This window comes from Dendropsophus ebraccatus, chromosome 2 (assembly GCF_027789765.1).
Source record: "Dendropsophus ebraccatus isolate aDenEbr1 chromosome 2, aDenEbr1.pat, whole genome shotgun sequence".
Lineage (NCBI taxonomy): Eukaryota > Metazoa > Chordata > Amphibia > Anura > Hylidae > Dendropsophus > Dendropsophus ebraccatus.
Genome location: NC_091455.1, coordinates 19581492 through 19602913, shown reverse-complemented (window position 1 = coordinate 19602913; position 21422 = coordinate 19581492). Strand labels below are relative to the sequence as shown.

The 21422-nt window shown below is 44.5% G+C and overlaps 1 protein-coding gene across 3 annotated transcripts in view; it reads right to left on the bottom strand.

Annotated features, from left to right (window-relative positions):
• Positions 1–20845, bottom strand: part of MTSS1 (MTSS I-BAR domain containing 1) — a 107961-nt gene extending 87116 nt beyond the window's left edge. For all 3 annotated transcript variants that reach the window (XM_069957117.1, XM_069957119.1, XM_069957118.1), the window contains exons 1-2: positions 20385–20845; positions 2244–2305 (exon numbers count right to left, since the gene is read on the bottom strand). In XM_069957117.1, the coding sequence (XP_069813218.1) occupies positions 2244–2305; positions 20385–20456 (134 nt within the window). In that variant the 5' untranslated portion in view covers positions 20457–20845. The remainder of the gene's footprint in view (positions 1–2243; positions 2306–20384) is intronic.
• Positions 20846–21422: the final 577 nt, after the last annotated feature.

Sequence of the window (21422 nt, the reverse complement as noted above, 5' to 3'; positions counted from 1 at the left end):
GGGGGCTATATACTACTGGGGGGAGCTCACAGGGGGCTATATACTACTGGGGGGAGCTCACAGGGGGCTATACACTACAGGGGAAGAGGTCACAGGGGGGCTATATACTACTGGGGGGAGCTCAGAGGGGGCTATATACTACAGGAGGAGAGGTCACAGGGGGGCTATATACTACTGGGGGGAGCTCACAGGGGGCTATATACTACAGGGGGAGAGTGCACGGGGGCTATATATAACTGGGGGGAGCTCACAGGGGGCTATATACTACAGGGGGAGAGGTCACAGGGGGGCTATATACTACAGAAGGAGAGGTCACAGGGGGGCTATATACTACAGGGGTGAGCACAGGGGGCTATATACTACAGGGGGAGAGGTCACAGGGGGGCTATATACTACAGGGGGACTATATACTACAGGGGGAGAGCGCACGGGACTATATACTACAGGGGGAGAGCTCACAGGGAGGCTATATACTACTGGGGGAGCAACAGGGGGGCCAGTTTTCCCAGTAATAAGCATCAATTCTGTATGTAAATAGTTGAACGTTTGTGAAAAGTAACAGAACACGTTTCTTACTGATGTTCAGCTTGGGCCTTCACCTGACAATAGACCCCGGTAAGTGGACCTTCACTAAAAGTTGTTGAGTACCCCTGTCCTAGGGGAGTAATAACCCACATGCATCATATGTCCTAGGGGGAGTAATAACCTGCAGCATCATATGTCCTAGGTGGAGTAATAACCTGCAGCATATGTCCTAGGGGGAGTAATAACCTGCAGCATATGTCCTAGGGGGAGTAATAACCCACATGCATCATATGTCCTAGGGGGAGTAATAACCTGCAGCATCATATGTCCTAGGGGGAGTAATAACCTGCAGCATCATATGTCCTAGGGGGAGTAATAACCCACATGCATCATATGTCCCAGGGGAAGTAATAACCTGAAGCACCATATGTTCCAGGGGGAGTAATAACCTACAACATCATATGTCCTAGGGGAGTTACACTCGGAGAGTTACTGATAGAGAAGGATCTGGGGGAAAAGAGGTTACAGGTAAAACCCCCTTAAACACAAGGGGGTACTGCCTCCGCCTGGAGAAAAAAGGTTCACCCCCTATTCCAGAGGTGGCAAGATGTCTCCACTATGAGAACAGTGAATCCGTGGAACAGTCTACCCCAGGACCTGATCACAGCAAAAACAATAGAGGCTCCACTACAGGCCTAAACCAAAATACAATTTAAGTGACTCTGTACCCACAATCTGACCCCCCCTCCCCCCCAAACCACTTGTACCTTCGGATAGCTGCTTTTAATCCAAGATTTGTCCTGTGGTCCGTTTGGCAGGTGATGCAGTTATTGTCCTAAAAAAACACTTTTAAACTGGCAGTCCCGTGCCCTTTGGCCGTGGCCTAGTTTGTGTGTGCATTAGGCTGGCACAACCTCTCCGTCCCTCCTCCCCACCCTCTTCACCATTTTTCTATTCCTCTGCAGTGAAAACTACACAGGTGATTAACGATCCAGCCCATGTGCCGTGCTCACACAGTTGATGAATAGGAGGCAATCTGCCTGGGGCATTCCTAATGATGAGGAGGGCGGGGAGGAGGGACAGAGAGGTTGTGCCAGCCTAATGCATACACTATGTAAGCCATGGCCAAAGGGCACGGAGCTGCCAGTTTAAAAGTTGTTTTTTATGACAATAACTGCATCACCTGCCGAACGGACCCCAGGACAGATCTTGGATTAAAAGCAGCTATCCGAAGGTACAAGTGGTTTGGGGGTCAGATTGTGGGTACAGAGTCACTTTAAAGGAGAAGTCCTGTGAAATTGAAAAACAAGAGGAAGGCGGAGGGTGCGGGAAAATAATATCCAAAGTAAACTCATCTGTCCCTGTACCTCCGTAGTGCTGCTCCCCATCATGTTGATTTCCGTCTGGCTCTTCCAGCTGCAACGTCATGGCGTGGCTGAGTGATTGCCCGCTTAGTCAGTCAGTGACTAAGGAGCTGTCTCACCCCAGCCATTGATTGGCTGTGCTGGCATCTGATCACTGTGCAGGTGACTGACGGCTGTTTTTTTAATTTCACTGGACTTCTTAAATGCATATCTATAGAATCTAGCCATCATCCATCCCCTTCCCTTCATACATCCCCTCTTGGTTAAACTTGATGGGCATGTGTCATTTTTCAACCATACTAACTATGTGACATATAAATACACAGTTATTGTTGCTTTTTCAGCATTACTCACCTGAGCTGTGACTGCAGTTTTCCAGCTTTGTTAATAAAATCTTCCCACACCGGGTAACTTCCCTGAAAACGGAACAAAACATAAAAGTTATTATACATCCTATAATGTATCTGATCAAGAACAATATCTGACCAATATCTGCAGGCCGGTATGACACTTATCAAGCGGCTATGGGCAGATTTAGTTGCCAGATGATAGAAACTAACATAGTCCATGGGCACAGGTAGTGCCATTTCTGGTGGGAAGCAGCCATGTTTTCCTAATTTCCTATGATAACTATAATGTTACCCCTGCCAGTTAATGCACCAGGAAACCTAGGTGCCTCCAGACAGCCCTTTAACGGACAAGTCCGGTCATTTAAACTTTTTTTTCAAAGTGCAGGGGCATGGGGAACATAAAACTATACTAACTCTGTGCTTGTGCCTCTCCAGTATCTGATCACCAATCTGGGACCCCTACTGGGTTTCGGACCAGAGGTCACGACCTGGCTGATGGACTGGTCGCTCAGCCAGTCACTGGGGCGGGACACTACTCCAGTCACTGATTGGCTGAGCGGGCTGCCCATCAGCCATGATGAGTTGTGATGACACAAAAAATGCCTTCCCGCGGTATTCCTGGTCACACAGTGCACCACAAGCACTGGGGAGAAGTAGGGACCACGTAAGCACCAAGGGGAGAAGGATTGGTTGTTATGTTCGCCCCTGATGCCTGTCAAGTTTTAGCCAGGGCCAGACTTCGCCTTTAAGGGAGATGTCTCATTTAGACGACCACTGTCTGTATACCCTATTAGAGCATATGGACATAACAGTGGGTGGTCCTTCTGTCAGGATCTGCCCCTATGAGCACAAAAGAACCACTAACCAAGGATGGCTTCTACATTTTCAGGACCTGGCACAGTCCCAGCTTTTGCAGGGAACAGGTACAATCTTGGGAAACCTCAACCAGTAATAATAGGTAATCCAAAAATTGAACGACAGAGTGACAACTTCTTTAAGAACAAACAAAACATAACATACACAGCACTAACAAAAGTAAAGATACCATAAAAGTTGGAAAAGACCACTGGGTCCTCAATTATTGGAATCCAATTCTAAACCCACTATTCCTACTTATTTTTGTGGGGGATGCCCGACAGCTATAAAATGGCTGTTGGCTCAGGATCAGGCTGAGCCATCGTATACCGGACTATCAAACTATATTGCTGCATCTTCGGAATCTTTTCCATACACCATTGTGCGTAATCGTTTTATATTAGTAATTCTAGATTTATTGTTTCCCTTAAAATAGGAAGGAAAAAAAGAGGAAAAGCTGGGAACCAGTCATCGGCCTCCGAGACCGTTCCCACTCTACGGCCTATTAAGAGAAATATAATCCACCTCATCATTGGAGTAATTCACGTCGCCTCTTTGTGAATCCTGAGCTTCTTTCATTACCAAGGGAAAAAATTACCAGGATTAATTCAAAGGTTGTAGCGAGCCTCTCTCCGCGATAACAGATTGTTCTGTGAACCCCGGACAATGGCCGCTTTCTGTCTGACAGCAACCGGTCGTCCCTGACTGACAGTTCACTCATGGATTATACATTTCACCCTGACATTTTAACAAAGATAAACTGAACTCTCTCTAACAAGAAAAGGAAAAAAAAGACCTTCCAAGTCACCAAAATGAATTTTTGCTGAAGACGATGAATTTATGTTGCCAGAACTTCCACTTGACATTGAAAGACACTAAAAGAACAATTCAACCTAAAATGTAGTCATCCAATGAAATCTTGTTAATCCAGCAGCGGACTCAAAAAGTTTTTCTAGTCTGGAACTTTTCTACAATTCAAAAGCTGATAATTGGGGAAGGGGACTTGTGACCCTCCAGCTGTAGGAAAAACACAACTCTCATTGTGCCAGGGCAGAGTTTGCCTCCCTGGTATGAACTTCGTCTCTTCACAATGAACTGTGGAGAACACATGGGAAGGCATCATGGCAGTGACCCACCTCCTGTTCTTTGTTGGGTCAACATGAGGTTAGGTATCGACACTGACATGCCATCTCCACAGCACATCAACAGTAAGGGCCCTATAACAAAGAGTGATAATCGGCCGAATCGGGCCAGTTCGGCTACTTATTGTTCTGTGTAATAAAGACAACGATCAGCTGATGAAACGATCATCGACTGATCATTTGTTTAGATTTGGACCTAAAATTGCGAGGCGCCAGCCGTGCATTGCTACTAGAGATGAGCGAACCTGCCGAGGTTCGGGTTCGTATGAACCTGAACTCTCGGCTTCTGATTCCCGCTGTCTGCAGCCTCCGTGGAGAGGAATCAGAAGCCGAGAGTTCAGGTTCATACGAACCCGAACCTCAGGAGGTTCGCTCATTTCTAATTGCTACGATGGCTGACGATTGCCCAAACGACTGATAACTTCCCCCGCTCCCAGCCTTCTCTCCTGTGCTCCGCAGCTTCTAGGTCCCGGTTGCTGCAGCGCCTGAGCGGCCTGTCAGCTAACAGGCGTTGATCTAATTACAGGACCGGGAAGCTGCGGAGCACAGGACAGAAGACCAGGAGAGGTAAGGTATCAGGTGTTTAGGCAAGCGCTGCATGGACATTGCTAACAATGTCCATGCAGATTATCGGGCCATTTAATAGGTCCAGTAAACGAGCGCCGATCTAGTGTCTTAGAGTCAAAACTCAAAACCATAATACAATTCAGCAAACTTTCTTATTCAACTATCTCCTTGTCTAAGAGGGTCTTCCTACTTGACTAGAGCTAAGTTCTTCCTAAACTTCATGCAAGTAAGATGGGAAGCCGATAAACCCAAGAAAAGTCACCAAAGATGTTGCCAATTTTCGCACTTTTTTTTTTTAACTCATCATTCTGTCCGGATGTAATAGAGTAGTCCTTAAAGGGGTTATCCAGTGCTACAAAAACATGGCCACTTTCTTCCAGAGACAGCACCACTCTTGTCTTCAGGTCAGGTATGGTGTGCAACTAAACTCCAGTCACTTCAACAAAACAGAGTTACAAAACCTGCACCCAAACTTGAGACAAGAGTGGTGCTGTCTCTGGAAGAAAGTGGCCATGTTTTTGTAGTGCTGGATAACCCCTTTAAGCACATATCGTAAAGTTTGTAAAACAGGCACCTTCAAAGAAAGTGATTAGCATTTGATTACCCGTGACTGACAAAGTTAGATACAGCCCTAGGGAGTCCTGGAATAAATGGATACAGTCATAGGCCATAGGCTGTATCCATGTTTTCCAGGACTCACTAGGACTGCATCTAACTTTGTCAGCCACCAGTATTCAAATGCCAAGTAATCCGACTCTAGAATGCTCAAGTCACGCTCATCTGTAAACTAGACTATGGTCATGGTGCCTATATAGACGTCAAGGTTTATGAAAGATCTAACAGCTGAGCTATGGACAAAAATTGTGGAAGTTTGGGATTATATTTTACCCATTTCTTCTTTTATGAAAATACTCTTGGTACAGACTAAAACAACAATTTATGCAACCTATAGACGAAGACATTTAGAAAACAATTCTGGTTTATAAGAAGGCAGCCGGTGGCGGCAAAACAACCGCTGAGGGTCATTTACGATGTTAAATAAAGCAAAGAAAAAGACTCTGACATTTCACGCTAGGAAAAAAGAAACACACCCTAGCTGGTGGCAACAAACTCAGCGTGTCCTAGGTGTGACGGATTCACATGGAGGCCCTGTACGCCATGAATCACAGCTACATCTAAACTAGTTTCAAAAATATATTTTTAGTTAATTTCTAGATGGATGTGACGCGTAAGACACGTTTTTATATAAGTTTAAGCGAGACGTCAAAAGAACCAATAACCATGGCCAAAAGCATCATCGGATCTGAGAATTCCAAATCCTTGGACATAATCTTTTAGCCACCGTAAAAGATGGTGCTAAGCCATAAATAGTAAAAAAAAAATACCCTATGTGATATGTAATCAGGATAACTCAATGCAATCTAGTTTGAAGGACATCTGCAGAGATGAGCGAAACTCAAGCCTGCTTGAGTCCGACCATTTGGCATTTGAATGAAGAAGTTGGATGTAGCCCTAGAGAGTCCTGGAAAACATGGACGCAACCATAGGCCATAGGCTGTAACCATGTTTTCCTGGACTCCCTAAGGCTGCATCCAACTTCTTCAGCCACCGGTAACCAAATACTGAACGACTGGACTCAAGCAATGCTCATCTTGCGTTCATCTTTACTGTCTTCCAACTCTACCAAATATTGGTAGAGTTAACTCTGTAGACGTATCCATCGGGATAATGTCATCTCCAGAACCAAGTGGCTAGTAGTGTGGTAGCAAAATGACTCACATCATTTCTAAAACTTCTAAAACTCATCCGACCAAGGGGTAAACCAATGCTTCTCTACTACTGCACAAAATTTCTGTAATGCATGTAATCAGATCATCCATATTACAGACAGTCCCGGCAAGTAATTACAATGACTGCCTGTCCTTAAACATTTGCTCAATGTGCGCCATGCCCTGCTGAACACAATTCTCTGCACAGCTGAGTTAGCATAGTAAACATGGCAGTCATGGGACAATGAGAGCTCGGAGAGAGACATAGGCGGATGGGACTCCTATTATACCCATTCCACACTGCTACATATTCCAATATTACAGTTATTTATTATACAATCAAAAATATGAAAAATGAAAAAACAAGAGCGGAACAATTGGTGCAAATAGATTCGGATTACAGCTCAATGTTCTACAGGCCGATGCCGCCGTGGAATTGAGAGACATCCAGGGCAAGTGGGGAAGCTTGACAAATATTTAACTTGACTTGAGAACACGAATAGAACCGCTCCTTACTAGAGTCAGCGACAAGAGATTGTAGGTCAGTAATGTTCATACAATTTTTTTTTTGTTCTTTCTCATGCAGAGAGCGGCAACGATTTTATTAATGGATATCACGGAAATAGGAGTACTTATTACAATATTCTAGACATTAGTGATGTGGATGTCAATGGCACAGACAATAATTCATCAGATTAGACAGTAAAAATTTTTTTTTTAAAAAAGTATAACTACTATACCACTGTCCTCAAGTACATGAACTACTATAATACTACCCCCTATGTACAAGAATATACCTACTATAATACTGCTCCCTATATACAGGAATATAACTACTATAATACTGCTCCTATATACAGGAATATAACTACTATAATACTGCCCCCTATATACAAGAATATAACTACTATAATACTGCCTCCTATATACAGGAATATAACTACTATAATACTGCTCCTATTTACAAGAACATAACTACTATATTACTGCTCCTATTTACAAGAACATAACTACTATAATACTGCTCCTATATACAAGAATAAAACTACTATAATACTGCTCCTATATACAAGAATATAACTACTATATTACTGCTCCTATATACAGGAATATAACTACTATAATACTGCCCCCTATATACAGGAATATAACTACTATAATACTGGCCCTATATACAAGAATATAACTGCTATAATACTGCCCCATATATACAAGAATATAACTACTATAATACTGCTCCTATATACAAGAATATAACTACTATAATACTGCTCCTATATACAAGAATATAACTACTATAATACTGCTCCTATACACAAGAATATAACTACTATAATACTGCTCCTATATACAGGAATATAACTACTATAATACTGCTCCTATATACAAGAATATAACTACTATATTACTGCTCCTATATACAAGAATATAACTACTATAATACTGCTCCTATATACAGGAATATAACTACTATAATACTGCCCCTATATACAAGAACATAACTACTATAATACTGCTCCTCTATACAGGAATATAACTACTATAATACTGCTCCTATATACAAGAATATAACTACTATAATACTGCCCCCTATATACAAGAATATAACCACTATAATACTGCTCCTATATACAAGAATATAACTACTATAATACTGCCTCGATATACAAGAACATAACTACTATAGCCAATCAAAATCCAAAATTATTGATGGCAGTACCATAAAATAAAGCAGAATTATTCAATGCATTTTGAGCTGCTTATGAGAAAGGGCCTGAAACGTGTTGACAGCCGGTAGTGTTTGCATTCCTATCTGGTGTATCGGTGGTCGTACAGGTTTTTTATATACTTGTTGGGTGACTATTGCCGTAGAGGTGTTCCAAGGTCAAACTTTTGAGGCCGCAAAGGAAAATGGTTCTTCAACAACACAACACAAATTCATAGATTCCTATGGAAAGCGGTTTGGTAGTCACCTGGCTCCCATCTGGCATAACTAAAAACGCACCTGAAAGACTCCAAAGTCTTTCAAGACGCTACTTGTCAGTGAAGGTCCCTGGGTTGGAATGAGCGTGCGGATCAGCCTCCCTCCCTCCCCTTTTAGAGTCATAATTAAATCCGTCACAATTAATAGACATGGAGGAGGGGGGCTAAGTAAACAATCCAGCAGATGTAAGAAAAGGCCTGACGTGACCCCCGCCTTACCCTCCCACTATCAGATTTGTGTTGGCATACGCTCTGCGTGCAGCCTGAGACGAGTGGCTCTTGTTTGCCGGCTGTATTTAATCAGCCCATCTTTAGGGTTTATTATTAAGCTGACAAAAGAAGAAGAAACTTGGAATGAAAACAGAACAGGCGTCTAATCTGAGAATATAATGCCGTGCTGGCCCTTTAATAGATGGTATTTGCTTAAACCCATCCGAACCTCTGCAAAGTATAAGTAAATAGTTTGTGCGGTATTAAGTATTAGACCTGATCGCAGCTCTGAAGTATAAGATAATTCAGAACGATCCAGGAAAAGAGCTGTAAGGTGCCTCTGTAGTTGATGGTTACCTTACAGCACTGGAGTCCTGGAATTTGTATGTTCTGTGTGTATGTGGGCTTCCTCCAAAAATACAGATCGGTCCAATGACTTCCTCGGAAATTGACCCTAATCTGTCTGGGGTCACCGGATCTCTGTGATCGTCATTTATTTACAAAGCCGTCACAAGACCCGATCAACTGGGTGGCCCTGTCTGGTAATTAGCTGTCAGCTGCACAGCATCCCCTACTACAAGGGGAGATGTGTGGCTGACAGCCATTTATTTTGTGGTGTGTCAGAACCACCCAATCACCTGCCAAATGAGCGTTTGCTAATCCATTGGCTGATCGCTAACCCTATTACATATAGCGATGTCAGTCTGGTTGGTCGATAATTGCCTCGTGTACTACTGGAAACAGGGACAATCTCTGTACAGTACTGCAGAAGTGAATACATAGTGATAACCATGCTGATTCTTATTGTAGAAGACTATCGGTTGTCACTTCTCTTTTTCCTGTTTGCCCTATAGTGCAAAGCATCATGGGCAAATGTTTTTTAAGTCTCTCCTAACACCAAGGACTATATACAAACTGTTTAGGGACTTAAGTAGAGAGAGCATGGTCACCACCTCCATTTAGGTTGTCACATATTCATAGTCAGTGGGTCCACCTAGTCCTTGTAGGAAAGGGTCTAAGTTCTGTTATGTCCAAGAAAACCCCTTTTAAAGGGTTTGTCTGACGGGATCATTGTATTTTTAAAAGGGGCTGACTGTGTAAACGAAGAAAAAAATAAAATAAAATAAATATTACTCACCTCCCCACTGCTACCCTTTGCTTATCTCAACTTCCTAGTCATTCCCAACACACAGGAAGTGAAAGCAAAAACAGCTTAGCCAATCATTGACCTCAGAGATGACCTCATTTCCTGTGTATGGCGACAGCAGCAGTGGAAGATCAGGGAGAAGTGAGTACTGCCCCTGCTGTTGAAAATATATTTTTTACCACCAAATATGTTATGATGAAAGCTACAACAATCTTTGAGGCTCATATCAGATCGAAAAAATGGCAATGGAAAAAAAATTATATTAAAAACGAAATCCTTTTTTTCAGAAAAGCTGAAATACAACCAACGCCACCACTATCCCTTCAGTATGGGCACCATCTTTAAACACAAAGAGACAAATTAAAAGTATCCATTAATTTTACCGGGTTATTTGCCCTGCACTCGGCCTTAAAAGCCCCAAGCCACATCATCATCTGTCACATGCCAAAAATTACCATGCATTAACATTGAAAAGGTCAATAATCCCGCTGATTGCTGAACTGCACAACCTCATAACCTGTCAGAACCCATTAAAGCGACAATGTATGAAAATATCATTATAAAATAGACGGCAAGGGCAAAATGGTGCCATCTGGGCCGGCGCCAACAATAGACACATAACTGCAGATGTCAGGATACACAGGGCTTAGAGGGTCAGAATATGGGTAGTAATACACTAGGCTTGCCAAGCTATGGATAGACTAGACAGGGGCCCACTATGCATCTTATCACCTAAGGGGCCACATGCGCCTAGAACCCATCCTGACTCTGCGGGCGTTACTAGGGTTAGAGTACTATTACACCAAGCGATTTTTTGACTACTAACGATTAACGATAAACGATCTTAAACGACCACTACGGCAAACGACCCAAAATCATTCACCCAATTACACAGAACGATGATCGTTATTTATGATCGTTCTTGCGGTCGTTTAGTCGTCGCTATTGCTTACGTTTCAGCTATGACTTCTTATTCCACCGAATGATTTGCGAACGATCAAACGATTAAAATAGGTCCAATTCCTATTAAATGATCAACGATTGCTCGTTGGTCGTTTAATTGTTGCCTGCTATTACACAAAACGATTATTGTTCAAATCTATATGGCCCTTATACGGGGTATTCCCACTCTGGATAATCCATAGAATATGCCTGATAATTATAGGTCTCTCCTCATGGTGGGCTTGGTAAGACGGCCACCATATTCAGGTGAAGAATGCATGGATGGAGGCTTGGCCGTCCATGTGGAGCAGGACCATACATGTCCAAGAAGATAGCATCCAATGAAGCATGCAGAGAATGGGGTCAGCTCCTTATGAAACCCCTATGTGTTTCATGTAAACCAGAGCACCTGCAAGCATGAGGGCCATAAAGAATGCCATGGACTGGCTAAAACATGTAACTGCGGTGGACATCCCTACTGTCGGAGACATGTCATGTGCCCTCCTGCACAATACTACAATCTATTATGTGCCGCACCATGTTTACTCGGTTTAACCATACAAGTATTGGAGATATTACAGCGGAAGTGAACACCATAGGGGAGTTGTGAATAATCTGCTCAGTCATGCGGCGAAACAACCCATGGTCCTCTAGGTTGAGGAGTCTGAGGAACCTTAATGGAATTTTGAAATATGAGGCACTAAAGCTGATCACTAGTGCTGAGCAGAGAGAGGCCGACCTGTTCATGTTTGGCAACATTGTCCGAACACAAATGCATTTGACTTCCCGCTGCCATGGCGCCCTAGGGAGTCCTGGAAAACATGGATACAGCCATAGCCATAGGACTCCTTAGGGAGGCATCCAACTTCTGCACCCGGGGGAATCAAATGTTCAGAGAATGTTGCCGAGCCCAAAGAGTTTGGTTTCTCCTTTCAACACTACTGATCACACATTAGAAGATTTGCTAAACCCTGCTGTATATCTGAAAGTCCCCTGATGAAAAGATGTGTAAGGTATGGAGAAACACGTTGGAGTACAACATATCCAATCCTTTGTTCTTGTGGGAAAGAAGCCGCTATCAGAACATGTTTATAATACCCTTTAGAGTCCAGGGGGGAGATTTATCAAACATGGTGTAAAGTGAAACTGGCCCAGTTGCCCCTAGCAACCAATCAGATTCCACCTTTCATTCCTCACAGACTCATTGGAAAAATGAAAGGTGGAATCTGATTGGTTGCTACGGGCAACTGAGCCAGTTTCACCTTACTCTATGTTTGATAAATCTCCCCCCAGGTCTTTTAAACGAAATACGAACCACCTTATTATTTTCCCTCATTAACGGCCTTCAGATTGTAAGCTTTTATGGGCAGGTTCCTCTCTTTCATAATATCCCAATGTGTTATTCATTATTTTGTATGTTTAGTTCTTCTCCAATTGCACCGATCTGTGGTATACGTAGGCGGAATATAAATATTTGTTCTTATTAATATTGCGCCACCACTGGGGCTATTTAGAAGAGCGACTAATACACGTATGAAACCACATACCAGTTCTTGACCATGAAAAAGCTAAATTTTATATGATATATATAAAACAACATAAATAAACAAGTGAAGGTCCAGGTCTCCCAACACAAGGGGCTTGGATTTCAGCAGATCTTTAGCAGGGGACCTTGAAATAACAAGGGTGACCTCTGTGACCCACAAACAATAATGGTGCCCTTTAATTGCGTCCTCTGCTTTCAGGCAGGACTCACTATTCTGCAGTGGTGTCGACTTCAAAGTCTCCTCACCAGCAGTACATGGCCTCTGTTTATGTTAGAACCCGGTGCCGCCCTTAAAGGGCAGATCTGCTTACATGTTTTATTTACTTATTATTTTAAGACCATAATCCATCACGTGTTCTCTCGGAATTTGCCAGTCTTACCATCACCAAAACAAGAGTCTTTCTCCCAGACCATATATATATATATATATATAGACATTTTTAGTGTCAGTCTGTGGCAATAAAAGCTAGCAATAATTTTTTAATTTTAATACATAAAAATATAATAATAAAAAAAATGTAAATTACAAACAGAAAACTCGTAAAGCGCGTTTGTATTTCAAACCCTAAAAATTCTACTTTTTTAACCTGCTAAAAAGTTTGCATAGAAAACTGTCCACCATCAAGGCAATAGAAAGCTACACGAGTGACTATTGATACGCAAGCATTAACAATGGAATATGGAAAGCTGTAGAAGTTGACGTAGCCGGTCATCGCCCTGAAGGGTTCACATTTTGTAATGGCGCCCTTGTAAGCGGGGAATGTCCATAAGGTTAGACCACAACTGACAGCGGCTTACGTTATTACACTCCAGACAGACACCTGTTTTTCTTCCACTAATGCTGTGTATACATGTGGCCAAAAGCAAATACAGATGGGCCCGCAGATCGCAGACGTAAACATCTCGCACAAAGCAAACGTTGCATCAGGGAAGGCAAAATCCTGCGGAAAAACACTCCAGAAAATTCTCTATGCTCAATCTCTTAAAGAGACTCTGTACCCACAATCTGACCCCCCAAACCACTTGTACCTTCGGATGTCCTAAAAACAACTCTTAAAAACTTACAGCCCCGTGCCCTACGAGCGTGGCTTAGGATATCTGTGCCCTAACTTTGCACCAGGAATGCCACTGGAACATTTTCTCCATGCTGAACATTTGCATAGGTGTCTTAACGATCGAGCCCATGTGCCGTGCTGACACAGCTGACGAATAGGAGGCAATCTGCCTGGAGCATTCCTAATGATGAGGAGGGTGGGGAGGAGGGACAGAGGGGTTATGCCAGCCTAATGCATACACAATGTAGGCCACTCCCATAGGGCACGGGGCTGCCAGTTTAAAAGTAGTTTTTTAGGACAATAACTGCATCACCTGCCAAACAGACCCCAGGACAGATCTTGGATTAAAAGCAGCTATCTGACGGTACAAGCGGTTTGGGGGGGGGGGGGGGTTAGATTGTGGGTACAGAGTCGCTTTAAAGAAAAGCTTCACTTCTGAACAATAATTTATGACAGATTATGGTAAAAGGGATCGTCTTAGGTGAGTAACCCCCTGACACATGAGTTTAGAAGTCCATCGATTCATCTGAATGGGTGCCATATACTACAATACTACAGTTCCTCTGCAGCACCCAATGGATAAATGCCCAACTGGTTAGGGTCAGCTCCAAACTGTTCAGGGGTTGAACACTGACATTTAGAGAAGCTGCCTTCAATAGGTGGCACTAGAGAACCAGCTCTGTTCCTTGTGGAGTATAGAAAATTTGCATAATTTTCCCAGAGGGCACTGCCTGGCCTATAAATCTCCCTAAAGCCCCAAGTACATGGGGCGATGCAAAGGAGCAAATGAGCGTGGACTTCTCTTGCTCCTCATTTCCCGCTTGCTGCCGGCGCTATTACATGCACTGGCGCGGGGAGCTAATAGGTTTGGTGGGTACACCGAGCCTCATCAGGGGTGAAAAACTGACTTATAGGGAAGCTGCCTCCAATAGGTGGCACAATAGAACTTTTTTTTTTCTTGTTTAAAGTAGAGATAATTAGCATATTTTTCCCAGAGTGCATTGCCTGGCCTATAAATCTCCCTAAGCTAACTTGTCTTCCCCTGGAACCACCTAACCGCTTTAAAAGCAATCATCTGAGTAAAACATAAAGTCCAACAGGTTGTCACTTCTCTTCCCCCCCCCTAAAAAGTTGAAAAACAACCGGATAATATGCAGATGGCGATAAATCTTCAGTATTTTCCACTTTTTGAGTAATAATAACGAACATAATTTGAGATCACTTAAATTTTTGTTAACCCCCGCCGGAGCTAAGTCACCATCAACCAAAAATAATGTTACATACCGCTGCGGTAAATATGTAAATGAGCGTGCAAAGCGGAGAAACCAACCAGCGCTCATTTAATGGAGATTATTAGCGCATTTACATTTGCAGCCTAACGACCATATAACAGAAGGAGGACATTTACTACCGCAAGGGCTTGTGGGTAATGGACATGCAAAACAGTATTCGGTCTACTCAGAACGGCACTGTTACCATGCAGAACTACATATACTGCAGTAGTTGTGTATACATGCTATAGGGGAATAGTATTCGTCCCATTTACGGGAGACTATCACAGTAGTGCGGTTTTATACATATGCACAATATGGCAGCACACAGACTACCTACTGTCCCATAGTACATAACCTGCTCCGCCATCTACGTGAGGCCTTTTTTCTTCATGCATCTTGAATGATCCTGCTTCAGCGTGACTCACAGAGACAGCGGAAGACGGAGGATACCATCAATAATTCACTAAAAAAACTTACACAAAAGTGCAGAATGTGAAAATGTCATCCCGGTGTGGCAAGAAAAACGCACGGCCTTAATGGAAACACCTCCCACCCCCTCCTACAGCTGACAGACCTTATAGACACTTTAAGGAACTTAATGGCTGGAGTAGAAAAAAAAAAATCAAAATTTACTGTAAGAAGCAATTCAGCATAAAAGTCTTTGTCCTAAAGATTCTGCTGGCCGGTGACACACACAAAGATCTGATAGACACTGAAAAATGTATTCATCATCGGACTGTCTATATACCACCATATGTAGTCTGGGCCCTCTACAGACTAATGTGGTACCTCCACTTCTCTGGGGCAAAAGAGGCCAAAGAGATGCAACCAACACCTAGAGGTGAGTGTAATACCTAAGGCTATAGACTCCTGTAGATCTCCCAGTCCCCTCCTCAGCCTACATGCCAGTATGGTTACAGCATGTCCCTCTCCTGTCCCCTTTTCTGAGTTCCCCTGTTCCTCAGTCCCCTATGTCCCTCCATGTCACTTTCTGTCCCCGTCTCAGTCCCTTTATGTCCCTCTTCTGTCCCTGTCTTTAAGTCCCTCTCCTGTCCCATCTCTCAGTCCCCTCATGTCCTGTCTCTCAGTCCCCTCATGTCCCTCTTCTCTCCCTGTGTTTATGTCCCCATCTTTTAGTGCTCTCCTATCCCCTTATGCCCATGCCTCTTAGTCCCCTCATTTCCTGCTCCAGTCCCCCAATATCCCCGTCCCTCTCCTGTCCCCATCTCTCAGTCCCTTTATGTCCCTCTCCTGTCCCGTCTCTTGGTCCCCTCATGTCCCTCTCCTGTCCCCATCTCTCAGTCCCCTTATGTCCCTCTCTTGTCCCTGTCACTCAGTCCCCTCATATCCCGCTCCAGTCCCCTCATGTCCCTCTCCTGTCCCATCTCTCAGTCCCCTCATGTCCTTCTCCTGTCCCATCTCTCAGTCCCCTCATGTCCTTCTCCTGTCCCGTCGCTCGGTCCGCTCATGTCCCTCTCCTGTCGCTTGGTCCCCTCATGTCCCTCTCCTGTCCCGTCTCTCGGTCCCCTAATGTCTCTCTCCTGTCCCGTCGCTCGGTCCGCTCATGTCCCTCTCCTGTCCTGTCGCTTGGTCCCCTCATGTCCCTCTCCTGTCCCGTCTCTCGGTCCCCTAATGTCTCTCTCCTGTCCCATCTCTCAGTCCCCTCATGTCCCTCTTCTGTCTCTGTCTTTCAGTCCCCTCATGTCGCCATCTCTTAGTGCTCTCCTATCCTCTTATGCCCATGCCTCTTAGTCCCCTCATATCCTGCTCCAGTCCTCATATCCTCATGTCCCCGTCTCCTAATCCCCTTATGTCCCTCTCCTGTCCCCATCTCTCTGTCCCCTCATGTCCCTCTCCTGTCCCATCTCTCAGTTCCCTCATGTCCCTCTCCTGTCCCGTCTCTTGGTCCCCTCATGTCCTTCTTCTGTCCCCATCTTTTAGTCCCCTCATGTCCCTTTCACTTAGTCCCCTTATGTTCCCTCATATCCTGCTCCAGTCCCGTCTCTTGGTCCCCTCATGTCCCTCTCCTGTCCCGTCTCTTGGTCCCCTCATGTCCCTCTCCTGTCCCGTCTCTTGGTCCCCTCATGTCCCTCTCTTGTCCCTGTCACTCAGTCCCCTCATGTTCCCTTATATCCCGCTCCAGTCCCGTCTCTCAGTCCCTTCATGTCCCTCTTCTGTCCCCTCATGTCCCGTCTCTCAGTCCCCTCATGTCCCTCTCTTGTCCCATCTCTCAGTCCCCTCATGTCCCTCTCTTGTCCCATCTCTCAGTCCCCTCATGTCCCTCTTCTGTCCCCTCATGTCCCGTCTCTCAGTCCCCTCATGTCCCTCTCTTGTCCCCTCATGTCCCTCTCCTGTGCCGTCTCTCAGTTCCATCATGTCCCTCTCTTGTCCCCTCATGTCCCTCCCCTGTCCCTTCCATGCCTTCCTTTGCCTTAAGAACATCAGATGCTGACAGTTATACAGGGAGACGTATAAAGCAAAAGTAACAACAGAGACAATAACCAATAAATCAATTATCCGCGAGGAGGAGACAAGTGGAACACTTTACGAATTTAGAATCTTCAGAACATTAAAAATGCAAAAATACTGAACGTCACCGAGGACTCGTATTATCCAGGACGATTATTATCCCATAATCCAATTTTTAGCGGAGAGAAGTAAAATCCCTCCTAATCCAGGTCCTTACAGTGTACTGGGAAATTACTATAGAGAACTACAACCACCTCTACTGCCTGCATGGATGGATGGATAGGAGATAGATAGATAGGAAACTGACAAGTGGGCGTTCCCTTTGCCAAAGGGGTGTGTTATTACACAGTCAAAATGGCAGCAGTGATTGGACACCATTGGACACTAGAAAGCGCCATGAATCTACCCCTACAGTGCCAAAACATATCATTGTGGCTTCAGTTTAAAATGGCCGCCATGAGGGACTTGTACAGCAAAGGACAGACCCCGTTCAGGGTTTACCTGAGTAAAACATAGCTGCATTCTACCAGAAACAGCGCCATTCATGTCCTCAGTCGGTGTTTGGTATTGCAGCTCACTTCCATTAAAATTAATGGAAGCTGGTAATAATACCCCACACAACCTGAAGACAGGGGTGGCGCTGTTTGGGGGACAACTTGGTATATTTTTCATGTAAAAAGAATGCTTCAAACTCCTAAAAGGATATGAAACATCCCTGAATATGACCACGGCCTCGATTGCAGAATCCAACAGACCCAGCTGACCAAACGATAAGTCAACGAGGTCTGAGGGGTGCCGCCACGGATCCAGCACGCCATCATATGACGAAACAGAAAAACTAAACTGAAAATACAAGTGTGAACGGTGCCTTATACTTTGCCCAAATTAGTGTCAACCTCTGTTTTTATGGGATCCGTGATGGGTCTGACATCCGCTGTGACCAGTTTTGGAATATTGGAATCTGACTTTTTTTTTATTACTGTTAATAATACCGCCACATAATACACAATTCCGATCAGCGAAAAGTGACCAGAAAAGACGAGTGTGAACAAGACCGGGGAGACAATGAAGAACTACAACCAGAGAGTAGAATATCCAGTACTGTCATATCCACGGCGCATAGTTTGATGACAGGTTCTCAAGCGTGACCTATGGCGACGGTGCACCCCGCTGACATACAAAGAACACCTGCGTGCTGTATACACACACGTATAGGATTCACCGATCAAAACAACTATAAAAAAAGTATATAAAAAAAATAACATCTACTATATAATGTATAAAATAGTATTGTCATACAGTGGCGGGCTCTTCAACAACACTGCTGCAAATTCCTCACACCATAGCAACATGAATCCAGTCCTGCCCCTATACGTGAAGTCACATGGGGGGAAGGGGGGGGACGCTGACAAACCGGCTGCTGGTTCCATAATAAACAGCGACTGACGGTCAGGTGTCAGCTTCTTGCCTAGATACAGGGCTACAGTGCAGCACTGATAGGGTTAACCCACAGATATACAATACATATGGTGACCAGGAGTCAAAGTCTACGTGACGCCGCATAATATAGGTAACTATATGGCGGAGGAAATAATGATGACCCCAATGATGATAAGGACCCCCCAGGTCCTGTACAGACCTCCAGTCTTGACACCTGTTTCCTTTACCGCCCCCCAGGGAAGAATCTGATCAGCTGTTAGCATGTCGCTTGCAGCACAGACACAATGGGACGGCTCTCACCATAAACACAGCCTGCCCCCCCCCCCCACGTAATACCGTAATACACACACCTTATAATAACAACACTCATGCCAGCATGCCCATATGCCAAGGGAGCTAGATAACAGAAACAGTTGTGCCCAGTGCCAAGCCAGCACATAGGACCCATGTTATACCGGTGACTGGAGGGGATTGTACTCCTGTGCCAGATCAGTGGTCACATACGGAAAGATTTACCCCCAAACTGGCGATCAGCAGATCTATGGGGATTTACAGAATTGGGATTTTTTTTTCCATAGGGAACTAAGTAAAGAATTAATTATGCTATATGGGCGCCGATCACTGGTCAGATAGGGCGCCGATCACTGGTAAGATAGGGCGCCGATCACTGGTCAGATAGGGCGCCGATCACTGGTCAGATAGGGCGCTGATCACTGGTCAGATAGGGTGACAATCATGGGTCACACTGGGCGCTGATTATTGGCCATTGGTCACATAGGACCCTGATCGATCACAAATGACACCAATCATCGGTCACATAAGGCGACATCATTGGGCACTGATCATAGACTGGGCACCAATCATTGATCAGATATGGTGCTGACTATATATATTAGATTATTGATTATATAGGTTGTGAATCATCGGTCACATAGGATGTTGGTCACTGATAAGACGCCGATTACTGATCATATAGGACTGATCGCTGATCATATAGAATATGATCAGATATGGTGAGATTATTGGTTGGATAGGGAGCCGAGAAATTATCAAATAGTGTTGATCACAGATTGGAAAAGGGTGCCAATCACCGATCACATAGAATCGCTGATCAAATAGTGCTGATCATATAAGGTACTGATCATATAGTGCTGATTATATAGGGTGGCAATCACTGATCATAAAGTGTTAATGGCAGATCGGATAGGGTGCTGATCACTGATCATATAGTGGTGATCACATAGGGTGACAATCACTGATCCTATAGTGCTGATCATATAGGGTGACAATCACTGATCATACAGGGTGACAATCACTGATCCCATAGTGCTGATCATATAGAGTGACAATCACTCATCCTATAGTGCTGATCATATAGGGTGACAATCACTGATCCTATAGTGCTGATCATATAGGGTGCCAATCACTTATCATAAAGTGTTGATGGCAGATCGGATAGGGTGCTGATCACTGATCCTATAGTGGTGATCACATAGGGTGACAATCACTGATCATATAGGGTGACAATCACTGATCCTATAGAGCTGATCATATAGGGTGACAATCATTGATCCTATAGTGCTGATCACATAGGGTGACAATCACTTATCATAAAGTGTTGATGGCAGATCGGATAGGGTGCTGATCACTGATCAGTGGGAATGGTCAGATATTTAGCAGGTCTATAGCCGGCTTGAGGATCTGGCATGTACAGAGTTAACCCCCCAGCTCTGTTCATCCTCTTACCTTCATGTCACTGATAATGGTCTGGAAGAGACCTCCCAGGGCACTGCACTCCTTCTCTATCACTGCCTCCATCTTCACTATATGGGATCAATCCAGAGAGCAAGAGAAATCCAGCAGGATCAGCAGCAGCAGCAGTCAGGGTGCCCCTCTATCTCAGCAGCAGATCCCCCCTTGTAGGATGAGATTCTCCTATTTGCAATCCTTGTATTCACAGCAGAAGAGAAGCCAAGGAAAGGGATGGGCTGTGCAAACCCCCCACTACAACCCCCTCTGCAGGCAGCAGCTCACAGGCTCAGGATCACCCCCCAGTGCAGGATCCATTGCAGAACATAGTGCAGAGATCCAGTAGATCCAGTGGATTAGTCAGGGACTGAATGAGAGTAGATGGAGCTGGGATCTGTGGTAGGAGACCTGCAGCTGCAACACAAAACCTTCTCTGTCAAGCTATGCACTGCCTGGCTCTTCCCCTTCCGTCTGGATAATGGGACCCGCACGGGCGCCACCTGCTGGAGGTCCCGAGGTACTGCCCCTGTGTTCTGCACTATTGTCTCTACACACTGCTTACATGGAAGTTCCATTGTATCTATCTCCTGCAATGCAACCTGTTATGGGCGATTCTCTCCTCTAACTTACAGGTATACATTGTGTTACACAGTATCACTCTTCTTCTTGGCATGGATTATTGCCCAGTAAGACTTCTGTTACATTAAGGTGCATCAGTTTCTGCAGTTCTTCTTTATTAAAGGTGTACCCCAGCGATTTTTTTTCTTTTAGATGAACTGATTTCAGAAAGTTATATTGATTTGTAACTTCTATTTAAAAATCTCCAGTCTTCCAGTACTTATCCGCTGCTGTATGTCCTGCAGGAAGTGGTGTATTATTTCCAGTCTGACACAGTGCTCTCTGCTGCCACCTCTGTCCATGTCAGGAACTGTCCAGAGCAGCAGCCAATCCCCATAGAAAACCTCTCCTGCTCTGGACAGTTCCTGACATGGACAGAGGTGGCAGCAGAGAGCACTGTGTCAGACTGGAAAGAAT